The sequence below is a fragment of the Acanthochromis polyacanthus genome, chromosome 1, assembly GCF_021347895.1.
Source record: "Acanthochromis polyacanthus isolate Apoly-LR-REF ecotype Palm Island chromosome 1, KAUST_Apoly_ChrSc, whole genome shotgun sequence".
NCBI classification, from domain to species: domain Eukaryota; kingdom Metazoa; phylum Chordata; class Actinopteri; family Pomacentridae; genus Acanthochromis; species Acanthochromis polyacanthus.
In genome coordinates this window covers 58,585,752-58,599,417 of record NC_067113.1, presented here as the reverse complement: position 1 = coordinate 58,599,417, position 13,666 = coordinate 58,585,752, and the positions used below count along the sequence as shown (strand labels likewise).

Genomic DNA, 13,666 nt, shown 5'->3' with positions numbered 1-13,666 from the left:
AATTTGGGATAATTTTTGTGTAAAAACTGCACAACTTCAGTGTCATTTTCAACAATTGTGGAGTGATATTGTGCAACTTTGGTGTCATTTAAAAAAAAAAATTTGAGCCATGTTGGAAAAATTGGAATAATTTGCAACAATATTGCAATTTTTTTGAATACTTTTGAATATTTTTCATCATTTCTGAACCTCAGAACTTCATCAGTACAGCAGATAAACACATGACATTTTAGGATGAAAAACGCATTTCAGTTCTGTTCAGTCAGTCTTCTTGGTCAGTTTTTGATCATTTTTTTTGACATTTTGGACACATTTCAAGTAATTTTGAATGGATATGAGAAATTTTGTATAATTTTTGTCTGATTTTGGGCAACTTTATCAAACATTTTTCACAACTTCTGACTATTTTTTGGATAACTTTTATGTACAATTGGACCAATTTAGTGTATTCAACATTGAGTGATTTTCAACAATTATTGAGTAAGATTGTGCAACTTTGGTGTCATTTTGAAAGTTTTTTGGAGCCATGTTGGAAAAATACGAATATTTGGAACAATATTGCAATTTTTTCCAATATTTCTGAATATTTTCCATCATTTCTGAGCCTCAGAACTTCATCGGTACAGCAGATAGACAACATTTTTAGGATGAAAAACATGTTTGAGTTCATGTAAAAACTGACACCAGATCAGTTTTACATCCATCCAGGTGTCACAGTCTAAAGAATAAATCCGTTTCTTGTTCATGGTTGGTTCAAGTCAGCTGCAACTCACAATTATCGTCTTTGTTGTTGAATCTTGTGATCATTTGCTTGTTTGACTAATTAGTTGTTTGATCTAGAAAATGTCAGAAAGATGTCAGTGTTCTTTTTAAATTTAATGACTCAGAAATGTCTTGTTTTGTTTACTATTCAAAGACATTCAGTTTGCCGTCACAATGGAGGAAAGAAACTAGAAATTTTTACAATTTAGAAGCCAGAATTAGAGACTTTTGACAGGTTTTATATAATCTCAAACCTATTCATTAGCTCTACCAAACTTTGGACTGAGTACACATATCTTTGGATTGGGATTTTTGTTGTTTCAGGTAGATTTTCAAAAACCTTTTGTACGTTGGTCTTTCAGTTTAAGACTTGTATCATGTAGAAGAATTTTAAAATGAAAACTATCATCATATATATGTTTTGGACATGAAGGGTGCACCATTGCCCGACAATGGACACTTGATAGGTGTTAGACTATGAATACATAATTGATATGTGCCCTCTAACGGTAAACCAACAGATTCTCCACCTTCCTACAACCTTTGACATCGACCCAATTGGACAAACTTGTGGGCTGTTTCGATCTAGATTTCAAACTAGACTGATACTATGGCTCATTTCGAAACTTTCCGTTATATTACGAGAACTTCTCATGAAAAGGCATCTTTTACTAGATCAGTACTGGCACAAGTCTAACCTCAATCATTTGTTTGCATGTGCTGCTACACAGGTGTCATCGCAAACGGTGTCGCACATTTAGAATAATTTGTTAAATCAAGAATCTGCGGCATTCTTAATCACTCATTGATTAATTAATAACAAATTCTTTATAGTCGACGTTTGATCTGGACTGATATGGCAGTTCTTAGTCAACAGACCTGGTTTAGGTCGCAAAGATGGCTATTAAAACACTGTTCTAGTCGATCCCTGCTTGTCTTAAACACATGAACTCAGGTTGGAGGCCATTAAGCATCACATGTGTCTTTGTCATGGTGGCCTGTTGCTATGTAAAGGTCATTTCATGGTTTTTGCATCTACATTAACAAGAGTATGCATATTTTAAATGTCATCATCCACCCAAATCAGCAAGGGTTCACGCCGACGAGCCCAAAATTCTTGACCACATAAATTAAATGCACTAGAAGCGTTCAGGAAAGAGTGTACAAGGAGATTTCCTATCATCTTTTTCACACTTTTATAATTTCATGATTAAAAGAGCTGTAATTGAAGTAGTTGCTGTGAGACACTGATTTGCACATGCTTAAAATGTCCTAACTTCTCCAGAAATCCTGTGCTCTGTTCACCAACTGTGCTCTGTGTCTCTGTATTTGGTCCTACAGCATTGTCTCAAACCAGCTGCTTTTTTCTCTGGGGGAAATACAACCGACCACGTAGTTAGCACATACGTATTGTGGTATAAACAGAGCTGTGGAACATATTAATTGGCTATAAATCCTGATAATGGTCTCTGTCGGCCAAAAAGGAACTGTGCATTGTCCGAATATCAACCATCTTAAGTTTTTGCCATCTTTCAACACTTGTGGAGACTCAATACACCCAACCATCTCCATGCTACATTTCAAGCAGTGCCCTATCAGAGTTACACTGCAAGGTTCCTGAACCCGTACAGGACATTAATGAACAGCTTGGATGCAGAAATTAAACTAGAAAAGCACTCAGAGTGCAGACCTCCGCTAAGGATAGAGAGGAAAACAGGAAACCCATGCAGTAAAGGATCATGAGCTGGAATCAAACCTGCGTGTCTGACACAGTTCTGTTTACGAATCACCTTCTTAACCAGTTGAGCTATCTGGACACCTTGCTCCAATTTATTGGACAACATACTAACCTATGATGTTTTTTGTCATATTTTGTACCACATACTTAAACATACTAAAAAATTCAAAGTGATCCAGAATCCAGGATCTTTTCCGGATTGCCACCAAAATTAAATCGGCTCTTCCTCTTACCATAGTCTACATCCCCTCAAAATTTCATGTGAATCTGCCCAGGCGTTTTTGAGTTATCTTGCTAACAGACAGACAGACACACAGACAGACAGACACACAAACGCCAGGACACACAAACGCCGGGTGTCACATAACCTCCTTGGCGGAGGTAATTATTTTCCTAATGCAGATATACATAGGATTAATTTGAATAATTTTAACGTACTTGAAGCGTGTCTTTTTTCAGAAAATTACATCCAGTTGAGGCTCAACTAAAAGACTCAGATCAGATGTAAAGGAACTCCCTATCTACAACGGTTAGTTTAAAAGTTTGTCCACAGTTTCAAGAAGCATCAAGTGGTATTTGGACGTCCCTGATTGCAAAAAGTAGCAGAGACTTGAACTTTATGCAACTTTAGAGTTGGAAATGTGACAACCCATCTCTCACTCAATGTGCTACTACCAGAATGTTTACAGAAACATCGAAAGGGAAGCGTTGAAGTGATGGATCCCAAAGTTCAGGATCAATGACAGCATCCTTCCACCGGATCTTTTCCGATGAAGATCCGACAACCTCCAGGGTACCTAGTGGGTCTTTGAACTCACTTGATTTTCTAATCTCTGTTTTGTTGCGAAACTTCCTGTTTACCAAATTCCCGATCATTTGCAGGACTCCTTACGTACCTCAAGGCGGTCGGCGTGCAGCACGATGAACCTGGTGGCGTTGACGCATTCCAGCTCGATGCTGACCTCCCCGGAGAAAGTGAAGTTGTCCATGTAGACGGCGAGTCGGAGGTCATAGTGCCGCGGCCTCACCGTACCCGGCAGCCGTGAGTTCCTCCAGGGCTGCACCGCCTCCTCGTCACCCCGCTCCCCGGTCCTCTCGCCTCGGCTCCCGTTCAATCTCGCCGATCCCCTGGACCCCGACTCGCCGGCTGACCCATCGCGGTCCCGTCCGCCGCCGCACTCCTCGAACCGGACGCTGAGCACTACGGCGACGGCGGTCACAATAATCAGGGTGAGGATGGACAAGGCAAAACCCAACACCAGGCGCTTGTGCACCGTGATGTGGCGCTCGGTGGTTCGAGGCCGGACCACCACCGACTCGGCCCACTGGTCCGAGAGGCCGCGACCGTTGCGCATGGCGCCGGGGCTGCTGTCGTTTAGTCCCATCTAGCTTTGGATATCTCTACAACAACAAAAAAAACTCAAAGTTTAGAGTTGGGGAGAGATTCATCAATACCCAGAGGAGTTTGATCCGGTTGAGAACCTCCACTTGGAGCTGCAGCAGTTGCACTTCCGATGACCTCCGACCTCCCGACGGACGTCCTTCGGGTTCAGGAAACAAACACCGTGGCACGACTCACATTTCAGGCAACAAACCTGACAAACCGAGAGCCGACGGGATGTGCGATTAGCGGCAAACGGAGAATAAAAAATCAATGCTGCATGGCTCAGTTTCAAGAGCAGAGGAGGAAGAAGAGGAGGAGGAGGAGGAAGAGGAGGAGGTTTGCTGTTGAGGATGTGGCTATACAGTGAGCAAACCATCCATAGACTCTCAGTGGGAAAAACCAGCTGGGTAAGCTAAACCACCGCAGACACTCCGAGGTGTCAAAGCCTGCGAGGAGAATAAAGCTGATTTAGCAGGATTTCCTCGCAGATTGTGTTTTTAAAAATAAAATCAGGATGCTGGAAATCATTTCCAAAGCTTAAACCAACAACCAGAGAGTTGTAGTGGCAGGTTCTGGTCCCCGGACGCTTATAAAGTTAATTTGTTCTGAGTTAAAGCTCTCCAGATCTGCAATTAACGCACAAATAAACCCCCCAATGGGCCGTTATGGAATTATTATGATGATTCGGTGGGAGATTAAAGCCCCTAGCAGGACATTAAGGTCAGAAAAAGGAGCCAGGAGTCTGAGATTATTATTATTCCAGGGCTGTTTTGGTGCAAATTTGCAGTTTTGATGCTAAATAATGGGCATTTTTATTTGAATTTTGGTGCAATTTCTCCACATTTGCTGGTCAGAATGTGTCACATGGAGCTCCAGGTGGCTTTAAATTGTTTTTTTTCTCTTCTCCAGCAGCAGACGAGCCGTTTAAAGTTGATTAAAACGAGCGGGAGGCTGCCGCGTTTGTCTCTGGCACGTTTTTAAAAACCAAAATGAGCTTTTCGCCGCGGACGGAGGCAGCGCCTTAATAAAGGTGATAACTCTCTCCGGAGGGGGTTAAGTGGATAATTTACAGCCAGCGTGTGGGTTTATTTCACCGAGCAGGAGATCGTTCATCGGGCGGCTCTAAACGATCCGCGGCTGATGGATGGAACGGCACCGGAGCTGATTGATAACCCAGGAAGGTGTCAGTGAGACAGGCGCCGGTTGGAACGGAGAAAAGGGGGGGAGGAGGGTCGAAAATGTGGTTTTTATTTTTTATTTTTTTTATCCAGCAATCAATCCCTCCTGGGAATCACATCACTCGGCCGTTATCCGGTTGTTAAAGCCCCCGTTAAACCGGGGGAACATAGGCTCCAACTCCTCCAGAGCTCTGGGAACTTCTCCGCTTTGCTCCCCCGCTGAGGAGCGCCGAGCAACGGGGAGCAGAGAGAGGATCCCCCGGGGAGCAGAGAGGAGCTCCGGTGGTCCGTTATTAGGAAGTTGAGTCCCGACCGGAGGAAGCCACCGGTCCGCCCAGGACGGTCCCGAAATCCGTTCCAGAGAAAAATAAATAAATTTAAAAAATAAGAAAAAAAAAATCCGTTACTGATCCAATAGAGGCGATCAATTAGAGCACCGGGGATCCGTTAAACACACACACTGATCCGTTTCCATGGAGTCCAGATTCCGGTATCCCGGGAGCCCCTCCGTTGTGATCACGGAGCACCGGAGCCTCCGCAACTTTGAGTCTCCGCCGCCGGTGACGGTGAGGAAGGAGGAGGAAGGTGACGGTGATGATGATGATGACGGGGATGAAGATCCGCCGCTGCTCATCAACCGGAGACCGCCGCGTGCCGACCGACCAGAACCGAGAGCGCGAGCTGCTGCTCCGACTGAGAGGCACGCGCTGACCGAGAGAGAGAGAGAGAGAGAGAGAGAGAGAGAGAGAGAGAGAGGATGGGTGAGAAATAAGAGGAAGAAGAAGGGAATGGTTGGGGGAGAGATGGAGGGAGGGGGAGGAAATAGAGAGAGAAAGGGGGGAGCTAAAGAGTAAGAGAGGATGGGTGAGAGAATAAGAGAGGGAACAGGGGAAATGGTGAGGGAGGGCAGAGACAGAGGGGAGGGGGAGGGAGAAAGGAGAGAGGATGACAGCGAGGGAGTAAAGGGGGAGGGAGATGAAGAAAATGGGGAGGAGAGAGGAAGGGGACAGATGTATGGGGGAGAAAAACATAATGGGGGAGAGAGAGGGAAGGGAGAGATAAAGGATGGGTAAATGATGAGAGACAATGGATGAGAGAGGGGGAGAAAAAGAGGAGAAAGGAGAGAGGGAGACAGGAGGAGAGAGGCAGAAATGGCAAGTGGGAGAAAAGGGTGAGGGAAGTAAAAGAGAGGTGGGAGAAGGGGGAGAGGGGAGAGAGAAAGGTGCGGAGGAAGAGGAGAGAAGAGATGAAGAGAAGGGGGAGGAGAGATGGAGGGAGAGGATGAGAAAGAGTACGCGAATGGAGGTGAGAGAAAGGGGGAGAGGGACAGGGTATGGGTGAAAGAAAGAGAAAGAGGGAAGGAGGGAGGGAAAGGTGAGACAGACGGGAAGGGTAAGAGAGATGAGGAGCTGAGAAGAGGGGTGAGAGGAAGAGGATGGGTGAGAAAAAAGGAGGAGGTAAATGAGGTTGGGAGGGGGAGAGATGGAGGGACGGGAGGAAGTAGAGAGAGAAGGGGAGATAAAGAGTGAGGGTGAGAAGTGGGAGAGAGAGGGACGCAGTGGGATGGGGCGTCAGTGAGAGAGAGGGGGAGAGAGAGAAGAGGAAGCAGAGAAAAGGGGGAAAGAGAGGAGAGGGAGAAAGATGGAGAAAGGGGAGGGAGGAAATTAAGAGGAAGAGATAGGGGAGAAAAGGGTGAGGGTAGGAAGAAAGAGAAGGGGAGGAAAAGAGAGAAAGACCTGTTTGACCTTTGACCTTTCACTGATCCTATTTTTCCATAGACGATAAAACAACAATAAAAACGGTTCAGTGTAGTTTGACTTCATTAATATGCAGTATTCAGCTGAGTATGTCTTCATACATTATCCAGACAGCTTTCTTATTGATCGGAGCCTGATCTGATATTATCGTTTATCATTAAATGCAATAAAATGCAGCAGAAATTTTACTCAACTGATCTTAAGGTGTTCCTCAACAATATAAATGGAGTCAAATTTATCCAAGAACCGTTCATACCATGGTGCTGAAAACTAATATTTGGTACACGGAAATTCTAGCTTTTCTAAAACATTATGAACTCAGTAGCAATGAAGTAGTTTCTACTGCTGTCAGACTTTTGATTTGAAGATTCTGTCCATTGATGGAGTCAAAACACAGTAGGAAATCCAAAAATGTCCAGACACCCCACACCATGTCCTCCGACTGGTCAGCACACCTCAGGAAGAATCACTGCTACACTCTTGTTCCTTTTGATGTATGCTTTGTTAGAAACTAAATCTTGCGTAGATGGTGGTTTTGACGGAGTATATACAAGGATGTCCGTCCATCCAGGAGCCTCCCATAAACTGGCACGGCTGAAGAAACCAAGAGGTCGAGCCCCAACCTCTGCCTGCTATCCTGAACATGAAAACACAAAGGACAGGAAATCCTGGATGAACACCACACAAAGCTTCAACTTTATACCAGTGGCAACGCTCAGAAACATGGTGGGGTGATGCCTGCAGTGGAAGTTCTTACAGATCAAACCCCATGGTTGCATTGTTTCTGTGCTCAGTTCAAAATCCCATCTCAAGAGACTCGTGACTTTGTTCACATTGAGTGGAAGAAGACTTCAGCGGTGTCCTTGGAGGAAGACCTTGTTTATGAGGGGCAAGTTCATGCTGGGACACCATCGTCAACAAGGAGGTGATGCTCGACCCTCCACCCTACTACGATCAAGACGACCTGTTCGGACTGTTTTAAACTACGAGCCTCCAGAGTATTTAGACATTACAAAAACTGGCAAGATATTTCAGGATCCAAACACAACCTGTTATACTCTTGTAAAGGAAGGGGAGTCAAAACAATGGCATGAAGAAAGTCGATTTGGAGTTCTTTTCGAGTTATTGGAAAATAAATCTTCTCCAAGTCTCAGTTCTCTTCTGACTGCATCAGGTTGTCCTTCAGGACTTCTCTAGACTTTACTGCATTAATTTGCCCCCTACTTTTACAAGCCTTCTAGGACCTGCTGCTGAGAAACTTCATGATGCTGCCACCACCATGCTTCATGTTATGATGCCACCACCATGCTTCATGTTATGATGCTGCCACCACCAGGCTTCACAGTGGGGATGTGACTAAATACTGACTTGAAAGAGAAAGATAATTGTGAATGCACTTCTTTTATCCTTTATATTTGGAATTAACATTACTCTGTAGAAATCCGTTTTCACTTTGACATGAAAGAGTCTTTTTGTGGTAAATTCTTGTAAAAAAAGAAAAAATAATAATTTATTTTGGCTAAAACTTCCAAATAGATGCTGGTATAGTACGCATATTACTTTAATTGACTTTAATTGCTATAAAGAGTGAGAGGAACTATCTCACTGAATGAAAGCTACACCCGCTGACTCCATTCAAATCTACTCGCGTCTATTCTCTCTGGATATGTTTCACACCGCACAAAAGAAAATTAGCTGATGATGAAAGACAAGTGAGGCTGATTTGTCCAGGAGGAATGTAACCAAGCCGTGCAGGCCGGAGCTGCTGCTCGGTCGCCGCCTTTCTTTTGCAGATTTCCGCTTAAATTAATGCGTCTGCCGAGATTAGTTTTTCATTACAGTCTCTTTACATCCACTGGCTCTTATCTGCACTTCTGCATTTCACTTATTACACTTTTAAAGCCCACAGCTACATGTACGTATAGGCTCTTTATGGTGCAGTGGAAAATTCCCTCTGCCAGCAGTGAGTGGTTGCAGATATTACTCTCAAATTATACTAGTTCATCTGGAGCTGTGAGGTTGAAATATGCAGACGTCAATTCACAACCCAGACTTATTATCCAGAGTGGACGCCGAGGCTTTATGAAGGAGACTGAAATCATCTTTGTGTAGAAAAGACAACCTTTACAAGCAGCAGCATCCCAGTTACTGATTACGGCTCAGATAAATCAGGTTGTTCGTTGTCCTGCACTGTATACATAAAAAAAGCAATTTTAGAGAATTTTGCCTTTTAACCCTCCTATTAGGTTCGTTTTTCAGAAACAGCAGTGATGTTTTTGGGGCATGTTTAATTATCCATGAAATGTCAGAGCCAAAAATCCCAATAAACATAGTTTATATCTCATTTTTAACCATTCGATCAATATTTAGTACAGTGGTGTTCCTTACCTCTCAAAGATCATGGTTCAATGAGGATAATTCTCTTGTTTTTAAAAAAAAAATGCATGTTAAAACTTTTTTAATGTACATTGGAAAGATCTACATATAAAATGCAATAGCTTTACATGGCATTGATTTTTTTAAACGTACTTTACATTTGAATTTTTTTCTTTTTATGGAGTTGATAAAGTAACACCACCACCAGGGACGGCTTGTATAAATGGGCTAACAGGGCTAAGGCCTCCCAAGCAAACACAAAAAAGATTAGAAAATATTTTTTTAAATAACTTACAACAGATTATTTTAAGTTTAGGTGAAACCAAAGGTAGCAACAGCACCAATCAGTCAAAAGAAAAACATAAAATATCTCTAAATGGGCTTATTTTTTTACAGCCCCAGCAGATGCCGTCCGCTTTTATTCATTTCGTTCTTGTAAGTGATTGACAGGTGTCATGTCACGCCCCCGTGATTTACTGATCATTTGGGCTAACTTCAGTCAGCCCACAGGCCACTGACTTTTGACCAATAGCAGCGAGTTGATGAGGCGGTGCTGCTATTTGTGCCAGAGTTGGGAAGGAGGGAGAAAAAGTTAAGCTATGACCGGTGTTAGCATGAACGAGGTGGATTATTTACTTTCTAGTCCATTTTCCTCAATGTCTTTGGAGGAAAAGCTGGAAGTTAAGAGACTGGGATCACATCGGCCAAACAATGTTCAAATAACTCAACGGGACAAACGACAAAATTGTAAGTTTTGCGTTTCTTGGTTTGACAGAAAGGACTGGCTAACGGCAAGTGTAGCTAAGAATTCACTTTTCTGTTTCCCATGCTTACTTTTTGGAAGAGATACCGCATGGACTCAACAAGGAATTGCGGATTTGAAACATTTGTCAGACAAAATTAGAAAACATGAATGCAGCACAAGTCACATCGGAAACAGCGTCAAGCTGCCTATGTTAGGAAAAGTTAACATAGCCTGTCAGCTGGATGAGGGCCACCACATCGCTGAACAGAGGCACAACGAGCTGGTGAAAAAAAATACACATTCACTATCAAGGATTGTAGACTGTATTAAATTTTGTGGAGCACACGAGCTAGCTTTACGGGGGTCTGACGAATCCACCACTTCAACCCAACGCGGCGTATTTCTGGACCTGGTTGACCAATTTTCTTTTTTAGACAGCCAGTTAGCAGATCACCTGTCAAACACACAAGTTGCAAAGTACACGTCCAAGACTAGCCAAAACGAATTGCTTGATTCTATATTAGCTGTTTATGAACAAAAAGTGACTGATGAAATATCGCAGACGGCATTTGTGGCTGTGCAAGCTGATGAGACAACCGATGTGGCCTGTGTATCTGTATGTGTGTATGTGTGTGTGTGTGTGTGTGTGTGTGAGAGAGAGAGAGAGAGAGAGAGAGAGAGAGAGAGCTAAAGTATAGTGTACCTGTGATTGATGTTACTGTGTGTATCATAGGTGATGTTAACTATTTAATCGGTATTATGAATTTGTTAGCCCACCCAATAAATTTTACCACCAACCGCCACTGACCACCACCATGCTTAAATAATGATGCTGCCACCACCATGCTTAAATAATGATGCTGCCTGCCTCCACCAAGCTTAAATAATGATGCTGCCTCCACCATGCTTAAATAATGATGCTGCCTCCACCATGCTTCATGTCACTATGCTGTTCTCACAGATCATGGTTCAATGAAGATAATTCACTGGTTTTCCCAAAAAAGATGGATATTACAACTTTTGTTGTTGTTGTGGTACATTGAAAATGTCGAGGTATAAATTACAATAGTTTTACATGAAATAGATTTTTTTAAATTTTGAAGTTTTTTTTTCTTTTTATGAAGTTAACAAGACACCTGTTTTGTTCAGGGTGGGTTTGCAAATATGTGAAATTAACCATTTATACTTTGTATTTCATTACACTTATTAAGACAAGCAGAAGAAGCTTCCTATCAAAAAATATTTTTAACAACTTTTTTGTATTTTTTTCCCCCATTTTAAAATGAGTCAGTTTTGACCCACAACATAAAAGGAGAGTTAATTTGGCATATTTTCCCCAAATTTTGCTGAACACCAACATGTTATTTTGTCTGGCTGCGCATGTCAGATATGAAATGACATGAACAACCTGTAAATGTGAATAATCATGACTTTTCAAGGAGGTTTTTTGATGTGAAAATACACATTTATCGAAATTTCACAAGTATTTCCTCCTTATTCAAGAAATTTTCAAGTTTTATTCTGTAAGTTTATTCCTGAAACTAGATACAGTGAGAAACAACTCACCAAAAAAGAAGCTTTGGTTCTGTAACTGTACACCGATTTCTCTGCCCAATCAAAACTATCATCTATTAGTCATTACTATATAGCAGGTAATTTAGTTGCTTTAACGCATGCAAATATCCTTCATTAAGTGCTACAAAGCCACAAAAATACACATGGTGTAGCTTTACCAGATTTCTTCTTTTTTTTTACAATATGTAAACACACTGAGTGCTGACTGAGTGCTATCTGGCGACTTGTTGTTTGTGTAGATGCCTGTGATGTTTCTATCACTGTTTAATTTGACGCTCTTGTAACCGTTATCACACCTGAAATTAAATGTGGCATCTCAAAATGCTTTTAGGGAGTGTAGCACAACTAAACAGCAACACAATGCCAACTTCATGACTGATGATTGGAACCTCCTTAAAGACTTAAACGCTTCCTCATGATATTGTGCAAGTCTACAACAATTACTTATAAATAAATCGGCACAAATTTCCTCTTCAGTTTAAGCCGTTAAATCTGGTTCTGTTATGTTTACATGAAATGTTATTAGGTTTTAAATAGAAAGATGTGAAACCAGACAGAAACTGGCTCCAAACAGCTGCTGCAGAAACAGCTGCTAATGAACTTTTAGCACGTTTTAATTTAATTTTATTTCGCTGAATAAAACGTTAGTCTTTTTGAAACACAATATGCCGTATGTTGCTGCTAAACCTGCAAATAACAACACCGACTGGTATCAAAGTGGGTTTTTTGCATGAAAAGAACCCTGAATTTCACTGTAACCTACGCTAACATTAGCATATGTTTGATTTATTTTTTTCCCCCTCAGCTTCCACTTTGGGGTCCCTTTGCTAACCGGCCAATCACAGCTGTTTTCTGCCCGGTCGAGCATTGAAAGTCAGGTGTTCCCTTGACGCCATCAAGGTGACACGAGCAGACATCGAGCTCATCAGCATCCCCTCCGCCAGCTGTTTGACTGGCTATTGACACAGGCTGCCGAGCATTTGATTGGCTATCACATGAGCCATTAAATTTTACAGTGGTCGCTACGTTCACGCTCATCTGTCCATCCAAGGATGTGTGCTTTCATGCCAGGAAGTGGCTTGTTTTCAAACTCTCCAACATGCTAAGAGTCTATCATGTTTGGTGAAGCTAACGGCTCGTTTGTATCTGCCTCCTGTCAGATGCTTCAGCAGTCGGCGTTCTGCTCCGGCGGTGGGATAAAGAACTGTGATGTGAGTTATTCTGTCCAACACTTTGGTGCAGAAAACTGCACAACAGGGTCAGAAGTACGAGAACAAACAAACGTTTTTAGTTTGTAATCTTTGACATCCATACCAAAGCGATGGACGCTAATTGAAGTATTAATTTTGGGCTTCAGATTCGGTTTTTCATTAGTAGCATCTTGTTATTTTATGCTACAACACTGCATTAATCAACATTACATGCTGATAAATAGTCAATTTGTGCAACCAAGTTTTGCAGTGAAGTAAAGACTGGCAGTGACTTTTTGTAAATTTTATTTTCCAGAAAATATATTGTTTTTGTCCCAGTCTTTTCCTGGAGGCTGTTAGATATCACCAATGTTTCCTGAACGCCTCATATCCAGGCTACAGTAAATGCTAGCAAAGCAGCTACAACAGGTCTATGACCAAAAAAATTAGTTGGTTAACGGTGAAATAAAGTATTCTAATGTCAGATTTAACCAAGTTGAAAGCAGGTGATTATGCCTACATGGACTGTTGTGAATTTTAACTGTGACAAACCAAAACCATGGTTAATATGAGTTCAGTTTTACAGCTCCAGCACTGTGTTAGCTATTGTAGTTTAAGATGCTATATAGCACTTCATCATTGGAATACACAGCAGCTAAACAGAATGTTTTACCAACCAGGTGGGAATAGACTGAATCAGTGAAGAAAAAAAAGTTTAGCACTTTCCACCAAAATAGCTAATACAGTATTCATGCTGACAGGAGGGTCACCAAACACGTGAAATTTTTCCTCGTATACGTTCAAAAGAGGTCGCATATGCCACAGCATCACCAATGTTGCTCTGTCACATCTAATTCTGGGATATAAAAACACTGTCCCAGTTGACATCTTTAACATATGAGGTCTTGTCAAAAGTCATTAACCACTACAGAAGTCTTTGTCATGGTGCCCATTGCCAGAT

General features: G+C 42.1%; 1 protein-coding gene across 1 annotated transcript in view; it reads right to left on the bottom strand.

Moving 5' to 3' along the window:
- LOC110959952 (thyrotropin-releasing hormone-degrading ectoenzyme) overlaps nucleotides 1-5,935 on the bottom strand; it is a 284,810-nt gene extending 278,875 nt beyond the window's left edge. Inside the window, exon 1 of the mRNA XM_051949719.1 lies at nucleotides 3,397-5,935. Within this exon, the coding sequence (XP_051805679.1) occupies nucleotides 3,397-3,885 (489 nt within the window). The 5' untranslated portion in view covers nucleotides 3,886-5,935. The remainder of the gene's footprint in view (nucleotides 1-3,396) is intronic.
- Between the last annotated feature and the right edge of the window lie 7,731 nt (nucleotides 5,936-13,666).